Source organism: Colius striatus, chromosome 9 (genome assembly GCF_028858725.1).
Source record: "Colius striatus isolate bColStr4 chromosome 9, bColStr4.1.hap1, whole genome shotgun sequence".
NCBI lineage: Eukaryota > Metazoa > Chordata > Aves > Coliiformes > Coliidae > Colius > Colius striatus.
In genome coordinates, this window is record NC_084767.1 from 14,205,579 (window position 1) to 14,229,183 (window position 23,605).

General features: G+C 48.8%; 2 protein-coding genes across 4 annotated transcripts in view; one reads left to right on the forward strand and one right to left on the reverse strand.

The window, feature by feature from the left end:
- Positions 1-133: 133 nt before the first annotated feature.
- HMGXB3 (HMG-box containing 3) lies at positions 134-21,677 on the reverse strand. 3 transcript variants are annotated; one of them, XM_062001975.1, is made up of 20 exons: positions 21,495-21,677; positions 20,416-20,563; positions 19,853-20,027; positions 18,534-19,097; positions 17,805-17,903; positions 16,291-16,422; positions 13,867-14,273; positions 12,573-12,748; positions 12,197-12,294; positions 11,580-11,678; positions 10,972-11,121; positions 9,006-9,307; positions 7,456-7,583; positions 6,803-6,934; positions 6,365-6,549; positions 5,552-5,771; positions 4,367-4,500; positions 3,844-3,960; positions 3,212-3,421; positions 134-2,252 (listed from the first exon to the last, which is right to left on the reverse strand). In XM_062001975.1, the coding sequence occupies exons 1-20, from the start codon at positions 21,601-21,603 to the stop codon at positions 1,791-1,793; spliced, it is 4,047 nt and encodes a 1,348-aa protein (XP_061857959.1). In that variant the 5' UTR covers positions 21,604-21,677; the 3' UTR covers positions 134-1,790. The 3 variants fall into 3 exon arrangements, with proteins under 3 accessions (XP_061857959.1, XP_061857960.1, XP_061857961.1); XM_062001976.1 differs by lacking the exon at positions 21,495-21,677 and adding an exon at positions 21,209-21,470; XM_062001977.1 differs by lacking the exon at positions 21,495-21,677 and adding an exon at positions 21,205-21,470.
- A 695-nt stretch (positions 21,678-22,372) lies between these two features.
- The window catches only part of LOC104560344 (zinc-binding protein A33-like), a 44,860-nt gene continuing 43,627 nt past the window's right edge, over positions 22,373-23,605 (forward strand). The window contains exon 1 of the mRNA XM_062002941.1: positions 22,373-22,434. The gene's annotated coding sequence lies outside the window, so the exon portion shown is untranslated. The remainder of the gene's footprint in view (positions 22,435-23,605) is intronic.

Here is a 23,605-nt window from a genome sequence, read left to right on the forward strand (position 1 = left end):
TCTTGAAAGCACCAGGCTCCTCCCACTACCACAGCAGTGCAGACTGGAAGGGCCGTGTGCACGCACACAGTGCTTGTGACCTTTGCCACTGCAGCCCTCTAGGCCTTGTACACAAAAAAACAAGTCACTTGGCCATGGTTCCACCCCAAAAATTGGAGATAATTTATTAAACTTTATCACTGACTGTAAAAAGTCACTAATGTCTCTTATAATAAGTTAATGTTCTTAAAAGAAAAATCCCAAGCCAAGTTAACTGCATTTGCTCAGACTTAATCCATTTACTTTAACAGTATGGTACTCAGTAGGTTCCCCTTCATAGAAGGGAGTTTTCAACCACACTGCAAGCCTCTGAATCTTCCCCACTGCTCAGACAAAATAAACTCCCTGGATGGCAACTTAACAGTCCAGCAGCCCCCTCCTTTCCTCTGCAGGTCAGAGCAAACATCCTTCCACCTTCACCATCATCGCCAGCACACAGCTGGCCACAGACAACACAGCACTGCAGCCCCAGTGTCCTTCAAACGTGCTGCTGGGGCAGAGGTGCCAGTCCCACTCCCCTCAAGGAGACGATAAAGCAACCAGGCAGCACCAGACCCCTCTAACCCCTGCAGTGCTGTGTGGCCACAGGCAGGGCCAACAGGAGACCCAGCAGTGCTGAGAGCACACAGGTGGATGCAGGTTCCCCAGTGCCACCCCTGAGGGAAGAACACCAAACCCTGCTCGCTCCAGTGACACTGAATTCATCATTTCTCCTTAATTCCACAGGCTTTGTGACTCTGTTCTAAGAGCAGGACATCAAAAAGGCCTTAAAATAGAATAAAACTGCTAAAAAAAAGTTAAATTAAAAAAAAAAAAAGAGTGTCCAGGGGGACAGCACAGAAACGTGGAGTGTCCTTCCCCTTCCCACAGCCACCACCTGACACCACACTCACACAGCCCTCTGAGGAGCCTGGTTCCCCTGGGGCTCACCCAGTCAATTCTTACCCGAACACACACGACCTACTCTAGGTGGTTCTGCCCTAGCAGGGGTTTGGACTGGATGATCTTTCAAGGTCCCTTCCAGCCCTTGAGATTCTGTGGTTGTGTGTGACTGTCTTCACTCCCTGTGTGTTTCAGCCTCTAAATTACTAGTGCTCATGTGAAGGGACAAACAAAAAATTCTAGAACCTTCCTGCAGCCAAAGCACCCACGACCCTGGCCTCAGGAGTGCAGGCTCCAGGGAGGCTCCCCAGACACGACGTGTTCCAGACTCCTTGCAGCCAAGGCATGAGAGCTCTGCAACACTTTCAAGCAGGAGTCGGTGTCTGAAACTAATCCATTCAGTGTTTTGGGGAAAGTAACCTTAGCTATCTGCCTTTCCTGCCTGGCCACACACCCTCAGCCCTGCCACCAATATGCACAAAGAAGTCAGCAAGCAAGATTCAGAGTTAAAACACTTGTGCGCTCGTCCACGCACGCTGCCCTGCTCCCAGCACAGCCTCTCCCTTCTCCCCTCGTCAGCTGCAGGGAGGGCCACGGTTCACAGCGCTCACCAGCGGGTCCATCACACACCCCGGGAGGCAGCTCAGCCTCAGCGAAGGGGGCGAGAGACTCACGCTGGCAGCAGCAGCCGTGACTCTGGAAGCACACAGCTCTTTGGTCATTAACAGCAGTCAAAGCCCCCGGCATCACACCTCCAACCTGTGAACAATAAAACCCTCAAGTCAGACAGCTGCCCGCAGCTTGCAGAAGCTGTCCCTGCCCGCCCATCCGCACGGCCAGAGACAGAAACAAACACGCCGTGCTGTGACTCAGCAACCCCTGTCTTCCTCCTGCTTCCCCTCTTCATCCTCCTCTGCCTCTGTTTTAATCTGGGCCACTCCGAGGCGGTAGAGAGCATCGCGAATGACCACCTCTCCAGGCTGGCAGCTCTGCACCACCTCCTGGATCTGCCGGTTGACAATCTCCCTGCTGGTGAGGAAGTCCATCAGGCGGTTGTAGAGGTAATAGTGGGTGGCGTTGTCAAAGGTGATGGCCCTTTGGCGGACGGTGCTGGTCCTGCTGTCGCGGAGGGCGGCGATGACGGCGGCGTAGGGCTGCAGCTCGCGGCACAGGGACAGGCAGCGGTGCTGGGCCGTGGCGTCGCCCTGCTCTGAGCCCGCGTGGACGATGCGGCGCACGGGCGACTTGGTGACGGGGTGCTGGACAGAGGGCTCGGCCACCGTCACGTCCACGCTGTACTGCTGGTCTAGCAGCTCAGGGCATGACACGTACTGCGGGACACAGACACACACACTGGGTAGAAGAAGCGGCAACTTCCTCACAGATAAGAACAAGTCAAAACTAGCATTTGGTTGAACTCCAACCAGCACTGTGACCTGAGACAGAGGGAAGGTAACTGATTCCCCTAAATGCCACAGAAGAGGTTCTGTACACTCACTCGTATGCCCTCAGACGTAATCCCAAGGCACAAGCAACCCTCCTCCTCTCCCAATTCTCAAGTAATAGCAGGAGTTTGAGAGAAGCAAACTATGTCAAAACAAGCAACATGCTCCCCAGCTCACGATTGGAACTGTTTCAGGCACTTCCTGCAGAGCTCTTCCTATTAAGAAGCATGAATCATAGAATCATAGAATGGTAGGGGTTGGAAGGGACCTTTAGAGATCATCTAGTCCAACCCCTCTGCAGAAGCAGGTTCACCTAGATCAGGTCTCACAGGAACACGTTCAAGTGGGTCTTGAAGACCTCCAAGGAAGGAGACTCCACAACCCCTCTGGGCAGCCTGTGCCAGGGCTCCCTCCCCCTCACAGTGAAATAGGCTTTTCTTATGTTTAAGTGGAACTTTTTGTGTTACAGCTTCATCCCATCACCCCTTGTCCTGTTGCTAGATACCAACAGAAAAAAGGGATGTCCCAACCTCCTGACACCCACCCTTCTGATATTTGTAAATGTTAATAAGACCCTCCCGCAGCCCAGTCTCTCTCCTCTTCTCCAGACTAAACAGCCCCAGTTCCTGCAGCCTTTCCTCATAAGGAAGATTACGAATCTACTACAGCACCCCGAGCAATGTGTAATGCTCTCTGCTACTCTCAGAAGACTCGGGAAACACTTATCAAGTCAAATTACAGTGCAGGTTACATATAAATAAAAACCCCAAACCCTAAAGTATATCTCATTTGAAACTTTCCATACTGGACTGACACAGTAGGGTGCAGAAGTGGCCGGAACTAACCGTTGGGGGACCCATGGGGTCAGAAAAGCAGCCCTGGTTTTTGCCCCACATCTGGGAAGTCAGGCCAGGGCAGCAGACGTCTGCACACAGTGCCACCGAACAGGCTGTGTCAACAACGTACACCGGAGGCCAGTGACGGGAGGAAACCAACAAGTCCACATGGTCCCGGGCGTTTTCTCCTCTTACAATGTACTTTGAGCCACACACAACCTGGAAAGAAAAGGTTTAACACCAAAGAGCACAGAAAACTGAAAACTTAGGGAAAAAAATGCAGTCTCAAAAAAAAAAGAAGTTTCTTTTCAGGTATTCCAGACAACACAGTAGCCAGACAGTTACTCCCTCTAAAGACAATGTTTCCTCCTCACACATATTCACTTCATCTTGTCCAGGAAGTGGTGACTTGCAACTCCACCTCAGCTGCAGCACGAGACCCAGCTTCAGATTACTAGTCCACCTTGAAACCTCCCGCAGGACTGCTCACACTGAAGGTCCCTGAGGGAGTGTGTTTCCCTCCAAGGCTGAGACAGGCCCCCTCCACTGCTTCTGTTTACTGAGGGAGTTCCACGCTGGTAAGGCAGGTAACGGTGAAGAGCAAGACAAGAAAACACATTGCTGACCCCAGCCCTTCTTACCTGATGTGGACACACTTTGTAGATTTTCCCCCCGGTGTGCTGAGCGGAGGTTTGTGTGACGCTCGGCCCATTCTGTACAAACTCATAGAGCGCCAGGAGGGAGTAGCAGAGCTGGTCCTAGGAAAGACAGGCCCCAGAGAAAGTCTGTGCGTGTGATAAAAATCAATGGACTCCTCCAGAGAGGGAGAGATGGCTGCAGGCAAGGCCTCCCAGATCCTAATTTGCACTTCCTCCAATACCTTCCTAATCCCACTCTCAGCATCATGAGGACAAGCAATTACATGCTGCCAAGCCTGTGACAAAGTAATTACAGGCTTCCTTTCCTCTATTCCACAGAGCCTCCATTTATTTCACCAGGTGTAAGTTATCCTATTATCTGCAGGCACTTGCTTCTAATCCAGCCCTGCTCACAGCAAAATCAGATCAGAAGTTAATTATCCAGGATGGTAAGTGTAAATGAGGGAAACACAGTGAAGTGCAGCTCCACTCCTGCAGGCTTGTGTGTGGGCAGGCAAGTCGTTACCTTTGTAGCCGAAGCCTCCCAGGGGATGCCACACTGTGTCAGGAAGCTCTGCAGCTCTTCCTCACTGTAAGAGTTTATCAGGTCAAGCCTGAGGATTTCTTCCTGAAGGAGCCTCACCAAGGCACTCCCATTACCTGCAAAGGCAGGAAACAAGACTCAGCACTCGTTCTCAGGAAGGGAAGTCACCAAAATAACTTCTTCAGACTACAGAAGCAGAGACTGCAAAACCAGTCACCAGTAAGAGAAAGCCGTGACTGGTTCTACTTTCGAAGCACGTCACAGCCTCCATTTCTCTCAAGCCCTTCACTAGTGAGGGCACTGGGCTGAGCCCAGCAGAGCTGCAGGCTCCATCAGCACCTGTCTGCCCTGTCACTTGTAACCTTTAAATGACTGCTTGGACTGACTTGAGGATAACCAAGTGACAGAAGAGCACAGAGAAACGTGACTGCAGCCTTCACGCTGAGCAGCTCTAGAGTCACCCTGGTTCTCTCTGGAGCTCTGCTTCCACAAAAACCCACATAGTCCTTTTGCAGTTCAGCCCCAGAACAGCTGCCTCCCTCTTTGCAAAGCCAACTCATTTACTTGTTAAGCTTGCAAAGCCGCTTTTCCTTTTTATACCTTATACCTGAACTATGAAGGGAACCAACTAAAGTTAGCTCCCATTCATCTGAGCTTATTCATCTCATGGTTTCTTGTTACATGCACTCAATGCCCTGGACACGTGCAATCCTGACAACACTCATCAAGATCAACCCATCCATCTCCTGGTCTTCTTTCAAGTTCTATTAAAGCTTAATTCCCCCTTTATTGAGATCACAATACTGAGATCCCAAGCACTGCCTGCAGGTCTCACAGGCCAAGTATCAAGTCTAACACAAAACAAACCCTGACTGGCTTTCAAGTTGTACATGCATCCCTCTGCCAGACCTACTTGGGTGTAGGACTCACATCTCCCATGTCTCAAATGCATCAGAGTACTCAGGCTTCACTCAGCAGGCCAAAGCTCAAGCTGCTAAGTATCCTGAGAACAGCTGAACTCACCCCAGGGTTCTTTCCTTCTCTAAGCAACTTCTGAAGGTCACCAATCTCCAATCACCAAATTCTCAACTCTGAACATCACCAAAAGACTGAAGAAGTCACCACCATGTAAAGCACTCCCTTAACAAGCACAACCTCGGCACTTACCTGGCACTGGCTGTGCATCCAGGTTCTTGTCCTTCTCAGTATTGATCACCATTGCTCCTCTCATCAGAGGAGGGAAGAAAGGAGCAACAATAGAGGCATCAAACTTTGTGATGGGGATGCTAGAAGGAAAAGCCACCTGCTCGATCACCTCTGTCTCCATTGTGGACCAGAAGTCTTCTACATTCACTTCACTTGATGGCAAGAATTCTGGCCAGGTAAACTAGAAAGAGCAAGAAACATGCTGGTTTAAATACAAATAACTGCAGTTCCTGTAGGAGTTTTGTGTCAGCCTCGCCCAAGGCATGAGGACTACCCAGGGGAGTGCTCAGCCCAAACAGAACAAGATGACTTCAAGCTGCTAGAGTTCCCCACAATCACTTTTTGTTGGGTTAGAGTCAAAACCATTTGTTGGACATAAAAGCCAGACATACTGCATAAAACTAATAGGGCTGTTTCCCCATTAGAGAAGGCAGCACATCAAGGAAACTGCTGCTGGGGAAAAAGAATGCCTTCGTGTCAAAGGAAGGAGGCCAAGTTCAGCAACTTTCATCCAAGGTCCCTACTGTCAGAGGCTGATGGACAAAAGCTGTGGTCCAGGGACAGAGGATCTTGTTTTCCCCAAACCATACACCAACACCTCTTAGAGGAAGTGCAGGCATCATCACTCCAGCCACATCCTCTTGCCAGACATCAGCAGAAAACTGCTCACAAAGGCCTCGTGTAATTATCGTGCGTTATGAAGACTGGAGTCAGCAAAAGTCATTATGATCTGCTTTGAACACAAACAGGATGTCAAGTTTGTGAAAAGCCTACCTCAATATTTTTCAGTGCCAGGACATTTTCCACATTCCTCTGGGCTATTTCCACCTTGGGGGTTATGCCACAGATTCCACAGATCATATCATTGTAATCCCGGACTGTTAGGCACTCAAAGGCCCAGTAGCCGTTGCACAGCAGTTCCTGGAGCTGAACCTGCTCATCGGGACTTAGGCTCTTTTCTGAAAAGAGAACAAGCCACTGTTACAGCTTTCACTTCCTACAGACAGTGCAGAGGTAGAAGAACTCTCCTACACAGAATAAAACCAAACCTGTCCTCCAAAGAACTGGTCACAGAGGTGCTGTTGGGTTTAGGAAGTGATTTAACAGAAATACACCACACCAAAGAGGTGAGTTTTGTCTTTTTATAACCTAACAGTTACCAGTGTGCCCCAGTTTGGTTTGTTATAGTAAAAAACAAGAAGGAAAACTCACCAGTTTGCTCCTGAACAGAGTCGAGAATATTGCCAACAGCCACTCTAGGATCCTCTCCAAGTTTAATGTGGTTTCGGATTGCAAACAGAAGATCCAAGCTCACTAGCAACTTGTTGCCCACATTGAAAAGTCCTGCAGTTAAAACAAGCCAGTTACTGTCTGCAGGGTTCCAGATCTTCCTCACAAAAAAAAACCCCATTCCTTACTGACACACAACATACCCATACGAGTATGGATCAGAGGATAATGGAAACAAGCGATGGTGCTTCTGGGACTGATCCCTCTGCACGTTAGCAAGATAAGGTCATTTCAGAGACTGCCCTTTGAATTTACAAAGCTACACGGAACAGCACCCCACAGACATGTCTTTGAATATGACTTCAGGGGTTGCCTTGCAGAACTCAACATTTACCACTTCCAGAGGAGACCTCACACCGGTCAAGTAAGGCACAGCCTTCCTCAGCAAAGCACTCGTACATGTTTTTCCTCACAAATACAGATTTCACTTGCAGAAGCAGCAGAAGAATAGTGCAAGTCAAAAATAATTCAAGTATAATACACTGGGGCAGAGGATAGGCTTTTCTGTGCAGAGACAGTCCCGAGGCTTCTGAAGGGTTTGGTTTAGCCTGTAGCCATGCCCGCTCTTCTCCTACCTGTGTAAATATCAGTGAAGCTATGGAGGGCCAGACACTGCAGGTTCAAGCACACTTTGACCTGAGCTGTAACCAACTGTAATCTATTAGCTGTCAGCAGCCAGCACTCCTGAGGACCAGCAAGGGAACTGTAACAGACAACAAAAGACAACTCAGAGTCCAGTCCACAAGTTTTGCAGTCCAGTCCTGCAGTAGCTTCAAATGTTCTGCATTAGTATGTCAGTCTAAACCACTTCACACCATTTCACAACAGAAAAGCAAAACACTACAGTTTAAAATGGATTCTCCTGTTAGAGCCAAGTCACTGGTGACGTTCTTTTAACAGCACTACAGCATCTCTCCAGCTCCATATAAGGGGCACATCTGAAAGGTGGAGAGGACCTATGGTCCCAGCAGCCCTGGGAGAAGCATCAGCCTTGTTGCTGTGGGGCAACAACTGGTGACCAGTAACACATTCTGCCTGTCAGCCTGCCCCTGCACAGACATAGATTCAAAAGGCCAGCTCCCCTACAGTGGCAATGCTGAGGAGAAAGTTTAGACAGGAAAATGCCAGCTGTGCCCTAGTGCCAGAAATGCAGACACTCACCTGAGAAAATAGGAAACAAAGTCTAAGCCAGATCCCTTCCACTGCCAGGGATTTAATTAGACCCTAGGCAGGCACCTGTGAGAGTCCCTTCAAAGCACTGCAAAGCAGCCCCAGCGCTGAAGCAGGGATTTACAATGCACAGGCTGGTAAGTCACAAGGTGAGGGACAGTGTGCAAGACAGTCCTGTTCTGTAGAAATTATTGAGTATAAAAAGTATCTCTGCAGGAAATATCTCAATTAGTACTAGCCTGACCAAAGCAAACATCCTCAACTGGTATCAACAAAACCTTTTCATTGAGAAAGAAACACAGCAGTAAACTACTCCATCTTTTGCTGCAGGAAACATTTCATCTCAGGTTTTGGGCAATGGGAGGACGTTTGTCAGATTCAGGACGGAGAGCTTTTACACAAATCTAGTTAAGGTGACCTAGCATCTACACTGGTGGTTTCTGAAAGTCCTACAGGTTTCAATTTGGATATTTGTTTCAAATAGAGGACTCACTGAGGCCCACACTAGGGCCTCATAAGCATTCAGACCTCATAAGCAAGAAAATCCACACAGGAAACATTCAGATCAGGAAGACAGAGAAAAGGGAAATCACATAATGTACATCTAGAATCCCACAGTTTGCCTCAAAACACCAGAATGGAAAACACAAAGATAACTAAAACTCATGTAACTAAACAATGTAACTAAAAAACATTAGATCAAGACTTAGCAGTCATTTTTTAATCAATGTCTCCTGCTGTATGGAAATGGTAACTATGCCAAACTAAACTGCACAGGAGAAATAGAAAGCTTAATGCTCCTCTGCTAAACCCTTCCACACACATGTCATCTACTCAGTGTCACTTACACCAGCTTCAGCACCAGGGGCTAAAGCAAATATCATTTCAGGCACTCTCATAACACAGAATAGCAGCGCGATGTTGAAAGAGTCACAAGTCTAAAACAGAATCTTACTTCTGTCCCCCCTTGAACAATGGGCTGTTACAGAGGAGGCACTGCGCAGATGGACTCTCATAGTAGTTTGACCAGGAGGTCTGCTCTATGGTGACTGTCTCCTCACTCACGTTGGACAGGATGAGCCGTGAGCTGTTGAGTTCGTGGATGAGTGTGAAGACCTCGGCCAGCTCTGATTCGTTCTCTGGGATCTGCACTACCTTGCGCAGCAGCTGCAGCGTAGACTGACGCTGGATCTCCTTCTGCGATGGGGTTAGGGGCTCACTGGTGTTCAGCACATCAGAATGACCTGGGCTGACCTCCTGGAAAGCAGGTGAAACACCCACATATTCAACTGGGTAAGCACAGGGATGAAATACTAAGAAGCCCAAAGAAGTCATAAAAGGTAGAAGAATCTGGGTACAATAATCTTTGTACCCAGTAGACTTCTACTTCACTCCTCAATCATTGACTCCAGACAGTAGTTTCAAGCCTAAATTACTTGAACAAAAATACCTTTCAGTAACTCCTACGATAATGCTAGACTCTCACAGATTTGCTGTTACATTGGAGCAGTAGCACAGAGATGGAAGATCAAGAAGGTGAGGACAACCATCAACAGGTGGATAAACACTTCAAAAAGCCAGGCAATTGTCACTGCCTTTCTCCACAGGTTATCAGGCACATTCTCCAATGTAACATGCTCAGATAGGCACAGTAGTCTGCACCTCTCTCCAGAAGCTGGAGAGGACAGTGCTTTATGAGAACTATGGGCTGACACATGCACTGGGTCAGCTATAGTCCTCAGACACATGCCCCCCAACACACACACACATGCTACCAAGACAAAACGCACCAGCATAGGAGAATCAAACTCCAGGTGGCTCAGAAGAACAGTAAGAACCCACACAGGTTCATCTGTTCAATCACTTAAACTCTTCTGCCAAGCTTTCAACCTGTTTTTCTGTCTAGTCTAGTGATGAGATAAGCAATTAGTCCAAAGCCCATAAACAACAATGAACTGTGTGACAGGAATGTTAAACACATCTAGAACGAGAAAATAAGGAAAAAATTAAATGAGGAAGAGACAAGCCACATGCCTCTCAAACTGCAAGCTGAGCTAAGCACACTGCTGTTCCTCACACAGCTGCTCGTGTGGGAGTTTCACACAGGCTATCTCAGTTGGCTTGTTTGTTGGGCTTTGGGTTTTTTTTAAACACACTACACAAAGTTATGTTCTTCAAAATAAAAAAAGCAAGTGCAAGAGTCAGATTACCACATGCACTAGAATGTAGTCTCTCCACGTGCTGAGTGAGCATTTCACATGAAGAGCAGCACAACTCTTTTATATATATATATATATATGAAATAACACAATTCTGTGTGAGAAAAGGTAACCTTTGAAACTTGAAATGCAACCTCTCCCCAAATAAAAACGAGAATGCATTCTTCACATCGATGTAGAACAGAAGACAACTGAAAACCTTTGTACAACAGAAAAACCCCAACCAACCTGCATCCAGAAATAAATTCAGACACTACAAAACCCTAAAAACAAGAAGCTCTAGTTCAAGAGGTACTGACTCGGTTGAGACTAGCCACGATCTGGTCACAGAGCAGAGTATACTTGGGGAGTTTCTTGATGAAGTCTGAAGCTCAACAAAAGCTGACACAACAAATGTGACTGTAAGGGTGATTCCCCCACTCCCCTTCTGTGCTGACACATTGTGAGCATTTTCAAGCTACAGAGACATCCAGTGGCAGAACCCAGCATGCTCAGCCTCCTTCTCAGCCTGAAGCACCGCTGGTGTAGGAGTTGGCCAGTACAAACATCATTTCAAGTATTTTCAATAGGACTTGATTCTGTTAGAAGAGCTTACCAAAATGAAAATAAATTAACAAGCACCACAGGCACCTGCAAACCGAGGTACTTCCAACACCCTCCCCACAACAGTCATTTGTTAAGACAAACTATTCTGGACCTTACCAGGGATTTTGCTGTTTTCTCAGCTCTGTCTTTGGCAAGATTGTATCCACAGCTTGGACAGATTCGTGGCTTGTGCCTGTTTGTATACACGTAACTACAGGAGGGGTTCTTGCATTTCCCTCTGCCACGGGAGGTTGCCAATCCCAAATCCTGAATGATACAAAAAAAAACCTTTGCTGACCTTGACTTTTACATGCCAACACGACTCTAAAGTCTGCTGGAATACCATAAACTTCCCCCCTACTTCATGGCATCAAACAGCATTCTGTCACTTTGCACAGAATATTTTAACTGGCATCCAAATATTTTGGTGCAGTTCCAGAGACCACAAACATTCAGAAACCACTGACCCTCCCTGCTAACTGACGGAGGGGATGGGGATTATTCTAGGACATGGAGAAGAATCTAGTTCTTAATAAGGTCCCAGACATGACTGCAACAGAATACAGCCACCCTGGACTATGTCAGGAGATGACATACAAAGTACAGATTGCCTCACAGTAAACATGAGAGACATTTTTGTGAGTCAGTAAAACCAAAGTCACAGAACATCCTCATCCCAGAGTTGACACTCCTCATGGTGTAAGTCAGACCATCTGCAAACTCACCAGAGTTACGGTGCAGCTGTACTTGTAGGAAGGGAATATGTCTGGTTTGACCTCCACCACTTTAACCTGAGATGCCCTGCTGGACAAAGCACTGTGGAGCTAAAGAACACAAGAAGAAAAAACAACACCCATGAGACATCTATTACTAAATACATACATCCTGTAAGCAATACCTGTTAGCACTTTTTACCCCCACAGAATCAATTTCTGTTCATTTCACATCAGAGGACTACAATACAGCGTTCTGCATGCTAAGGCATTATGATTCAAACAGAAGCATTCCAGCATCTTGGCATAATCAGTCGTATTTCACAGGTGAAAGACTCAGAATTGCATGTCAGTTTATTAATGCACTAGTAGATCCTCAAAACATTTTCTGGAAGTAGCTGGGAGGTTCTCAAAGCGGCCAACAGAAGGACTGTCCAAAAGCTTCTCTCTGTTCAGTTCCTACACTCAACCATCTAGCATTTGTCCTGCTTCCAAGCCATGTCATAAAAGCTGTCAGTCAGATCTCATTATCATAAAGCTGTCACATTTTTATGTTCTGTTTCTCACCATTCAGGTCATATGACTCATCTGGGGAAAAAAAAAACCAACACAGAACAAGCCACAGGTACCTTTCTCTCCTCAGCACTTGGGGGCTGCAGAACTGACTGGCCCAATTGTTTCAGCGTACTGGGCTTCAAGCCTGATGTTCTCACAGGGGAAGGCTTGTCTTGGAAAGAAGAAAAGGATGTGGCAGGTTAGATATGAGAAAACAGGCCTTGCTTCATTCTCACGTCTTTGGTAAATGCCACCATAGCCACGTGAGATTCCCCCTCTGAACTTCAAATGACCCAAAGAGATGTTTCATTCACTGCATTCTTTTAAGGGAGGGGGATTTTTTTCTAGTGTAGGTCACTTCAGGTATCTCTTATTATTTTACAGAGACCACTCCAATGTGGTGAGGAGAGACACCTGCTCCCCCAGCACGCCAGAGAATGCTGCCATTACCGGTGCTGGCGAATGGCTGTCTGCTGCCGGGCTGCTCCGCGCCCGCGGCTCTGCCCACGCTGGCCGGCGCGGGCAGGATGGCTCGCATGGGCCTGGCTGCGGCCAGCAAGGAGGGCTTGGGCCTTGCTTTGCTCTTTACTTCTTGTCCTTTGTGTGTAGGAGCTGGAGCATCAGTTCTGAAAGACAAGAGCTACAACTGGAAAAAAAAAATCCACCAATTCCCCCTCAGCATCAATTCTCTCCTCCCTGAACTGCGCTCTACTGCTGTGCTGTGCAGTTCAACAAAGGCACGCGCAGAGTCCCACACCTCGGGAGGAACAGCCCCATGTACCAGTACAGGCTGGGGATTGACCTGCTGGAAAGCAGCTCTGCAGAGAGAGACCTGGGAGTCCTGGTTGATAATAAACTGACCATGAGCCAACAATGTGCCCTCATGGCCAAGAAGGCCAATGGCATCCTGGGATGCATCAAGAAGAGTGTGGCCAGCAGGTTGAGTAGATGCTCCACCTCTACTCTGCCCTGGTGAGGCCTCATCTGGAGTCATGTGTCCAGTTCTGGGTCCCAAGTTCAACAGAGACAGGGAACTGCTGGAGAGAGTCCAGAAGAGGGCCACCAAGATGACAGAGACCACTGTCATCTTGGGAAATGAACATCTTTCTTATGTGGAAAGGATGAGAGACCTTAGGCTATTCAGCCTGGAGAAGACTGAGGGAGTACCACATGAACAGTTACAAGTACCTAAAGGGTTGATGTCAGGAGGATGGGGTGACACTTTTTTCTGTAGTGTCCAGTGACAGGACAAGGGGTATTGGACATAGACCGGAACACAAAAAGTTCCGTTTAAACACAAGCAGAAACTTCCTTCCAGTTCAGGTGAGGGAGCCCTGGCACAGGCTGCCCAGGGAGAGTGTGGAGTCTCTTTCTCTTGTGGTTTCCAAACCCACCTGGACACGTTCCTATGTGACCTGATGGAGGTGAACCTGCTTCTGCAGGGGGTTGGACTGGATTTCTGTGATTCTATGATTCCTAGCACAACAATCACAGCTATTGCAGCAAAAAGGAGAAATAGTGCTAAGGATACATCTGCCCTGTGACTACAATTTAATTGTCACTTAGAAAAAGAAACTAGCGCTGATGGACAATCCTCAAAGGGACAATCCCGAACTAGCCCAAAACAGATAGCAAACAGAACAAATCTTGCAGGAAGCACTGCCAACAGGCTGTGATTTCCCATCAGCACACAACAGTAACATATGCAAAACACACTCCTGTAACATATGGAAAAGTGACTCACCCCACTGGCCTCTTTGCAGTGGCATTTGGACTTGGCACCTCAGAAGACGGTGGCATCCCCAGCCCCACGCTCTCTTTTTCTGCCTGCTCTGAAGAGTCTCCTTGTCGTTGGCTCTCTTGAGCCAACACCACTCCAACAGCACTCCTGTCTTCAGCAAGCACATTGTTTGCAAGAATGTGAGCCTCAGAGATGATCACTTCCTCCCACTCTGTCTCCTGCATTTGCCCTCCAGCAGGCACAGCCTTCAGCAGCTGGCTGACAGCTTCTGAGCTTTCCGAGGCAGACTTGGAGGTGCTCTCACTAACAGTTGCTGGTTCTGTGAACGCTGACTGTTGCCCTCTTTTAGCTGCAGGAGTTTTAAGAGAGGTGCCTGAATTTGGCTCAGATTTGCTTTTTGGTTGCTTTTCCTGGAAACAAAAGAGATGGCCACATTTCAGAGCTTTAGGCTTTCACAGATAAGATCCCTTCAAATATGCCAGGTTTGGCATGGCCTATTTAATGCTGCATCAAAACAGCAAAATCCTAAGTGGTTAAGCAGTGAATTGTACGACAGCAGAAAAACATCATCTCAGCAAAGTCCCTGTTAACATTTTATCTAGCCTCCTGGCCCTTCAGGTATTATTTTTAGACATTGTTTACTTTGAAGATTCAGTCTTTCTAAATCTCCCTCAAATATCACCATTAGCATCAACACCACAAACCCACCCACCACCCACCTCCTCCGCTCCCCTTCCTGAGCTTCAGAGCTCTCTGACACTGTCTGGTGTTCCACACTGTTGAGGAACCAAAGGGAGGGAGATAGAGAATTTGTATCTTTTGGATATGTGTATTCAGAAAAGTGTGCATTTGAGTAAGACTTACTTAGGAAGGTTTTCTGACTTGAAGAAAAATGTTACCTTCAAGAATTAAGGCTACAGAAGCCACGTACTGTGGCCAAAGAAGGTATGCTGGAACACCAAATTGGTGATAGGTAAACACATGAAAGGAATGGAATCTGGCACAATAAACACACTGATTCTAAACTCTCTGCAGAGTTCATACCCAGAAGGATAATCTAGGTTTTTAAAAACAGACATCTTACAACCTAGTCCCTTTCCTTCCTAAAGAACAGGAAGGTATGTGCATATTTAGTTTCAGTTCTACTGATGTTATTATCACTTAAAAAAACAACCTGCTGGTGCATGTTTTTCCCAAGGCATGACAACATAAAAACAAGTGGAACTGTTTACATAAATGTGTTCCCAGAAGAGCTGAATAAAACTGAAAAACAGAATGAAAACTCCCTCTAAAACCTTTCCATTCTAATCAATGTAGGATTTAACAGGAGCAGGCATGCCATATTCAGACAGAAACACGTTTCTGCAGCTCTCCATCTACTTCAGCAGGTTTACAAAACAAAAGCTACACCACCATCATCAGTATTTGCATTCTACAGTATAGGAAGCCCAGCCATCAGCTCAGACACTACAGAGTTCGTAAGCTGCCTGAAAAAGTTCTTGGTCCTAAATGTCTAATGGATCTAGATATAAAAGAAAGGTGGTTTAGAACAAATCCACATAAAACCACTGAATGTCAATGCAAATTTTCCCACTGAGAACATCCTTTAACTTGTGCCTGAGGAGTCTTGATTCAGACAGAGATTTAATGAACTGCACATCTGTTTGGAGCTGACTGATTACCATGACATTGCCAAGGTTTAAGGAGCAAGTGGCTTTTGCTGTACATAACTAATAGAGATACCAATAACTTAAGCAGAGTAGGTATAATGTGGAGAAAGACTTTTTCCACTCAAACAAACTTCACAACTCTACCAACAACCAGGAACTTCCTTCCAGGCAAATGTCACAATGTTATGAATGATCAGACACAAGGCTTTGAGTCACTATCACTCAACAGCGCTTCAGCTTCCACTAGATCAAGTTTATTAGCTAACTCCCAAACAAACATATACCTACTAGGGCTGAGAATTGTTCCTCTTTTCTATTGAAAAACCACAGAAAACCTCAATTTGCAGAAGAACTTCAAGTGCAGATGAATTACTACAAAAGAAATAAATTACTACAAAAGAAAGTTTCTGAGCTTAGCTGGGGCTGCAGCAGGAAGAACAGGCACTGCCTTCTACTCACAGGAACTACAATGTAGGCAAGAGGGTCAGAAAAATGTGTATCCTCTCCATGACAGTTACCAAATGCAGCCCCATCTATTCTAACTGATACCAAGACAAGTGGCATCTTCACCCAAAGTGTGGTGATTTCCAGTCTCTCTCACCTTGGCCAAGTGTCCTCTGCAACAGTGACTTGCTAGAGCACAAGCACTGGAACATATCTGACCTCCTGTGTTAGATCCACAGGTCTAGAAATATCACAGGCATTCACAAAAACAGCATTCTTTGACTGAAAACCGGGAAAAGAAAGGCAAAGTTACCTTTGGGATCCATTTCCCTCCCAGGAAGTTCCCACATGTCGGGCATTTTGGTGGCTTATGCCTGGTGACATAAGTGAAGGAACAGCCAGGATTGGTGCAATTTCCATGTCCCCTGCGGGTATAGGTGGTTGTCTGAAATGAGAGTCATCAAGAATTTCTCTACAGAGCTGAAAAAACACAAAGTTGTGCTCATGATTCCCTTTTTTCTCATAAACACTTCACAAACATCATTCAGCAAATCATTAGCCCTCTGCTATCATTCCTTTTACCTCCACTCCTACCCCTTTTACTGATCAACGACCACAAAGCTGGATCAGAGCAGATCAGCACCATCAGTACTAGAGTCTAAATACTCAGCCTGTACCAGAGTCTTCAGGATTACTAGAATTTAGATCAAATTGCAGAGCAGAGGTGAATAAATGCATATAACCTACAGGAGAAGCCAACCTTGCATTTACAGGGCTAAGCACTCCCTGGTGCTCCACTGTAACTTGCTATAAACCACTGTAACAGCAGCAGCACCAAGCACTATCTATAAAGACAACTAAAGCAGAACTTGTCATCTTTGTCAGGACAACTGCAGGAGTTTTTGTCAGTGCAGCACTTCTCAACATTCTGTACTCAACACTCTCAAGGGAGCTGTTGTGCTCTATAACTCTAATTAGGCACGTTTCCTCTAGAAATGCAAGTGTTGCTGTCAAAGAAATGAGATTACTCAAACCAGGTACTTCTCAGGAAGAAAAATCTGAGATATTTCCATTCCCAGACCCCTGGAAGACTACTGTGCTATGCACCACTATAAATATCTGCAATGTTCCATCATGTGGAAGCATAGAGGGTGTGGAAAATAAGATTTGGTGCCAGCTTACACAATACAAGGAGCTACAGTGCTGACCATACAATGAAGTCCTTCAATGAGTACAGAAATCCAGGTGGCTGGAGTGGTTAGAGAAATAATGCTATTCTTCCTTATGCAACAGGCCACACCACCTTTTACATGGGTTCTCAAAACCTGAGGTCACTGCTTCTTCTCCTATTATGTGGCTAAAGCAATACTCATCCATGTGACTGGAGAGCTCACATTTTCCTGTCATGAGTGCAGAATCTTGCCCTTAAAGGGATGGACACTGGCATTTCATGAAGACAAATACACATTCAAGTAGAAGATGTAACTGGCTACACAGACCCTGGAACGGACAACACAGAAATTGCTGTTGGCAAATGAGTTGTGACAGCATTATCTACTCCATCTGTTTTCAAACTTTCCTTGAGAAAGAAGGCAGCAAAACCAAGCTACTTTAAAGGCACTTTAGGAAGCCAGAGACCTCCATTAGCATACACAAGGCATAAGACCAGGGCCAAGAGACATTATCAGCTGACATGATGACTCCAAATTGGATTATCTTTAAGAAGCGAACCATGATCAAACCTTTCCTACTCTAACATCTTTAAGACAAAACCTATGGCAAAGTGTCCAGACCTTAAAATACCATAAAAGACCCCAAGTCTCTTACCAATTTAATTGACGCTGGGTTCTCCACAACGGAATGAGCTGGCAAAGGTAACATAATAAACTGTGTGGCAGGTGTGGAGGAGCTACTCTCTTTGTTATCCTAAAATGAAATCAAAGGGAAAATACATGCAGAAAACAAAGAGACATGGTGACCTGTAACCCACCCTCTCTTCTGAACACTAACATTGAACATACGTCTGAAGGACTGACAAGACCAGAAAACAAGAGAAGAGACTATTTCAGAAGCAATGGCCTTACCAGGTCTGCTCTGGAAATAACCAAACTCTTGACAGCTTCAAACCGAAAACATCAGAACCAGACAGAGTAAGGCTTTTCTATAACTGATCCCTAACATCTCAAGTTATGAAACACTCCATACCTCTCTGCAACCAAAAATATCGTCTATCAAGAGCACAAAGGTAACAATTTTTCTCCTCAAAATATTCTGCAGCTGCAGAACCCACCCCAAGAATAGATTATAAGAAACAATTAGAATAAACTCAAGCAGCCATCTTGAGACACAAGTGGTATCAGCACACAGCAGAATCCATCTGCGAGAAGAGAGGCCATAATCACTGAGTTACAGGAGATGCCGTGTCCCTTAGGGCTGAGCAGGGCAACACAGACCTCCTGCAGTCACTGAGGATCTCACGTACAATATGTCAAACAGCACTCAGATGCTTCAGGCGAGACTTTGGCAGGGGTCTCAGCGTTACTAGACAAAACTTACCCTCCCCGTCACCACAGTAACCACGGACACGCCGTCTGACACCTGAGGCCGGGCCACAGCAATGCTCCCATTGGAGACGTCTGTGGAGCTGCTCACTAGAGTCTCTTCAATAACCACCTGAGCCGCCTGATACGGTTGTCCTTCTATTTCCAAAGAAGCCTCATCCAAGAGGATATCTCCAGCCGCCTTCTCCACCACAGGCCCAGTGCAGTGAGACAGAACCTCCGAGGCAACCACCTCCTCCACAGCGTCGGGCTGGCTGAAGGCAGCAGGCTCTTCCACCAGCCCCTCGATGGTGAGGCGCGGCTCGGAGGCGCCGGCCCGGCCCGGCTCCACGGCCACCACGCTCGGCACAGCCCCGTGGGACACGGTCGCACCGGCGGGGGAAACCGCTCGCCCTTCAGCTGCCGGCCGGCCCTGCGCCACACACAGCTCTAGCGCCTGCCTGCTCCTGTCCTCCTGAAGGGTGGCTTTGGGGATAATGATGTAGTCTGAGCGAGGAAGGATCTTACGGAAGCCTGGAATGTCTGCAACCACTGCAGTTCGGGCAGGCAGCTTGGAGTTCTGGTGGCAGAAACAGAGCATGGAATAAATGGATAGGAGAGAGACCTTCACGCTCTCTACAACTACCTGAAAGGAGGCTGTAGCGAGGTGGGGGTTGGTCTGTTCTCCCTAGTAACAAGCAATAGAACAAGAGTTGCACCAGGGGGGTTCAGGCTGAAGAGGAATTTCTTTGCTGAAAGGCATTGGAACGGGCTGCCCAGAGAGGTGCTACAGTCACCAGCCCTGGAGATGCTTAAGAGATGGTTGGATGTTGCACTTAGGGAAATGATCTAGTGGTTGAAAGAGCTGGGACAGAGGCTGGACTTGATCTTAAAGGTCTCTTCCAGCTGAAAGGATTCTACGGTTCTATGAGAGAAAGAAGAGACTCCATTCTCAAATCCTGCCAGTTTTGTGCCTAAAGTTCAAATGGTTTTGTGAAGTGGTTTGCTGGGAATTTCTCCACATGGCAGAGCCTGCAGAATCCCTCTCAGCCCTGGCTTTGCCACTCACTTTGCCATCAATCAACCCTGATGACAAGAGACCAAAATAACTGTCATCTCTGCCAGCAGGTACCAGACACAGCCATCTTGAATGTCAAAACATTATCCCTTGCCTGAACAGAAGGCAGACACAGGAGGCAGCAGCCCCACATACTGCTTCTGCACAGGCTGTCCCAAACAGAAATGCAAACTGGGGTCTGCAGTGACACAAGTCTCCCACAGCCAGAGCTGTGGGAGCAGTTCAGTGCCTCTCTCTTCACGCCACAATGAACTTACCGGGTCCAAGCCTTCTTTCTCTAGCTTGGCTTTCTCCAAGTAATAGCTTTTTTCAGCCACGCTGAGCAGCCTCCAGCTCTCACTGATCTTTTTGTTGATCTCAGATTGAGGGAGGTGAGGAAGCTCTTGCTGTACTTTCAAATAAATGTCGTAATAGTAGAGGAGGTAAGCAGATCTGAAAAGCAAGCAAAGACTGAAAGGTCACTCTACACAAATTCCCTTGGAAACAGAAATCCACAAGGATGTGTTTGTCTCAAGGTCAAATGACAAGCATGTGACACAATTCTACTTGTAAATGCATTTTATAACCAAATGAAGACTAAGACTCTGAGGAGATCCTCTGAAGTAAGGAGAAAGATCCCAAGGCAAACTATTCTGAGGTATTGAAACTTTATATCAAGCAACGGTTGCACCTGTAAAGACGAGGATGTCAGAGCAAGCCCAAAGCATCAATGCTTTATATGTGAAGTGTTCCAAGTGTTTCTGAAAAGAGTACACTTTGCAGCACGAGGCAAACTGCTCCCTTACCCTACCAAGGTGCTAAACACACAAAAAGCACTCACCTAGGCTTTTTGGCTTTCTCTCCATGATCACCAGCACTTTTATGCTTCTTTTTCTTCTTCGGTGGCACAGGTGACGCGTAGGTGTATGTGCCCTCGATTTCCTCCATCACCACAGTTACTTCAGTGCCATCATACGGAGCCTCCATTGCTATAAACACATAGTTGCTGTCATGCACCTGCCAAGTTATCCACCGTTTCTCCCCACAAAACCAGCTTTTCATTACCTTTGGAAACTGAGCAGCATCATTAGTGTCTCAGTTTGACTTTAATTAAGCCAGGTAGCTAGGACCTGCTAGCTATTGATCTATTTTTAGAAGAAAACACCTTTATTACTCTGAGCTCAACACCACAACAGTGCAGACACACTCCATCTACATAGGATCACAGAATGGTAGGGGTCAGAAAGGACCTTTAGAGATCATCTAGTTCAACCCTCCTGCAGAAGCAGGATCATCTAGATCAGGTCACAGAGGAATGTGTCCAGATGGGTCTTGAAGACCTCCAAGGAAGGAGGCTCCACACCCTGCCTGGGCAGCCTGTGCCAGGGCTCCTTCACCTCAACAGTGAAATAGTTTTTTCTTACGTTTAAATGGAACTTTTTGTGTTCCAGCTTCATCCCGTTACTCCTTGCCCTGTTGCTAAATACACTTAGGAGTTCCCCGAGAAGCTTTCAGACAGGTGCTCATGGATAAGCATTGCAGTCAGCGAGCAGGTATCTAGCTACACGGTGAGGCTCACAAATCGAGGCCAGAGGCTGAATAAGCATTGGAAACCTCGTAATCCTCTTACCCACCGGAAGATCTCAAGGACTCCTCGTTAACACCGACAACGGCTCCAGCCTCTGGGGCTCAAAAGAAGCCTCAGGAGATGGAGAACAACACTGCCCGGGCTCAGGGGCGGCGCAACCCACACCTCGGCCCGACGCAGGCACCGATCTGGGGCAAGCCACAGCCCGCTCAACAGAGGTCCCGTCTCCTTCACAGCGCCCGGGAAGAAGGGGCGCAGAGGGACCCTCTTCGTCCCCAGTGAGCCCTCCCAGACGCCCCAGGAGGAAAGCCCCCGGCGCCTCAGCCACTCACCGCGCAGCACCGGCGACGAGCGGCCGGACAGGCAGCGCGCTGCGGTCACGTCCCAGCCGGGGCGCGGCGGCGCGGAGGAGGCAGCCCCGGAGCGACGGGCCAGCCGCATAGAGCGGAGCGGGCGGGCGGGCAGCGCGGGGCGGGCTGCCCGGAGCGGGCCGGCATGCTGCGGCGGCGGCGGGGCAGGCCGGGCGCGGGCCGCGGGGCGGAACGGCAACCGGGCCTCCGCCTCGGCGGCCACTCGCCGCCGCCGGAAGTGCCGGCACCGACAGCTTCCGGGGCACGGCGTGCCGGGCAGAGGGGCGGGGCCGGCGGCGCGCGTGGCGGGACGCGGCGCGCGGCTCAGTTCCCGCCGGCTCCGCTGGGGCGGGACGCGGCGCGCGGCTGGGGAACGGGGAGCGCAACGCGCCGCCTGCCCCGCGCCGCCTGCCGCACGCCGAGCCCCGCGCCGCCTGCCCCCCGCCGCCTGCCCCCCGCCGCCTGCCCCGCGCCGCCTCCCCCCCGCCGCCTCCCCCCCGCCGCCTCCCCCCCGCCGCCTGCCCCCCGCCGCCTGCCCCGCGCCGCCTCCCCCCCGCCGCCTCCCCCCCGCCGCCTGCCCCCCGCCGCCTGCCCCCCGCCGCCTGCCCCCCGCCGCCTGCCGCACGCCGAGCCCCGCGCCGCCTCCCCCCCGCCGCCTGCCGCCTGCCGCACGCCGAGCCCCGCGCCGCCTGCCCCCCGCGCCGCCTGCCCCCCGCGCCGCCTGCCCCCCGCGCCGCCTGCCCCCCGCGCCGAGCCCCCCGCCGCCTGCCCCGCGCCGCCTGCCCCGCGCCGCCTGCCCCGCGGGACAGGCGGGCTGCTGGTGGCGCTTAACACAGCCGCTCACGGAGAGGCAGCTACAGGGCTGCACTGTCCCCTTGGGAAGGGAGGAGGCACCACCGTAAAGCTCTGCTCTTTGGCTCTGGTAAGGTCAGCTCGCCAACGCAGTCAGTCCTGCTTCACCTCCCTGGCGATGAGCCAGGTGAAACGGCAACCTGAAATTCATAGAATGGTTGAGGTTGGAAGGGACCTGTAGAGATCATCCAGTCCAACCCCCTGCAGAAGCAGGTTCCCCTCCATCAGGTCACACAGGAACGTGTCCAGGTTGGTTTGGAAATCTCCAGAGGAGACTCCACACCCTCCCTGTGCCAGGGCTCCCTCGCCTGAGTAGCAAAGATGTTTTTTCTTTTGTTTAGATGGAACTTTTTCAGCTTTAACCAGTACTACTAGTGCTGACACTGTAGACAACAGAAAAAAAAGTGCTGTCTTATCTTCATGACATCCACCTTTTAAATACTTGTGTTAATGAGTTCCCCTTCAGTCTTCTCGGAGTTGAATAGCCCCAGTTCCCACAGCCTTTCCTCACAAGAAAGATATTACAGTCCCCTGATCATCTCAGTGTCTCAGTGCTGGACTGTCTGCAGAAGTTCTCTGTCCCTCTGGAGCTGGGGAGCCCAGAACTGGACACAGGACTCCAGATGAGGCCTCACCAGGGCAGAGCAGAGAGGGAGGAGAACCTCCCTCGACCTGCTGGCCACACTTTTTGATGCATCACAGGATGCCATTGGCCTTCTTGGCCACGAGGGCACATTGCTGGCTCATGGTTAGTTTATTATCAACCAGAACTCCCAGGTCTCTCATCGGAGAGCTGCTCTCCAGCAGGTCAGTCCCCAGCCTGTACTGGTGCAGGGGGTTATTCCTCCCAGGGGCAGGAACCCTTGCTGAACCTCGTGAGTTCCCTCTTTGCCCAGTTCAGATCCAGATGAAAATCCCAGGAGGCTCAACGCCCCTCAACTCAAGTGGTGGTTGTTCCACGGGGGCTGCTGGTACAGTGTACGCTGTGCTGCCACCTGGGCGTGAGAGCCAACAGTCATCTTCCTGTCTGGACATGTGGTATCACGCCAGGTACAACAGCCACTCCAAGTGTTCATCAGATCTTTGGGTCCCCGCATTTCTTTGTCACTATTTCTCTCTGAGTTTTGAACACTACAAGTTTTCACACACAACAAAGTGATTGCGTTCTCAGTTTTCATGAACATGAAAAATTAGCAGTTTGCTCCCTAGGGAAGAAGTAGCCCCGTGGGGCTTTCTGCATG

Bases quoted from the DNA above. Each gene is read 5' to 3' on its own strand.
- HMGXB3 (XM_062001975.1), bottom strand. From the start codon at position 21,603: ATGCGGCTGGCCCGTCGCTCCGGGGCTGCCTCCTCCGCGCCGCCGCGC. The intron at 12,295-12,572 runs GTAATGGCAGCA...CTTCTTTCCAAG, and splicing joins ACAGCCATTCGCCAGCACCG to ACAAGCCTTCCCCTGTGAGA. The intron at 6,550-6,802 runs GTGAGTTTTCCT...TTCTCTTTTCAG, and splicing joins CTCTGTTCAGGAGCAAACTG to AAAAGAGCCTAAGTCCCGAT.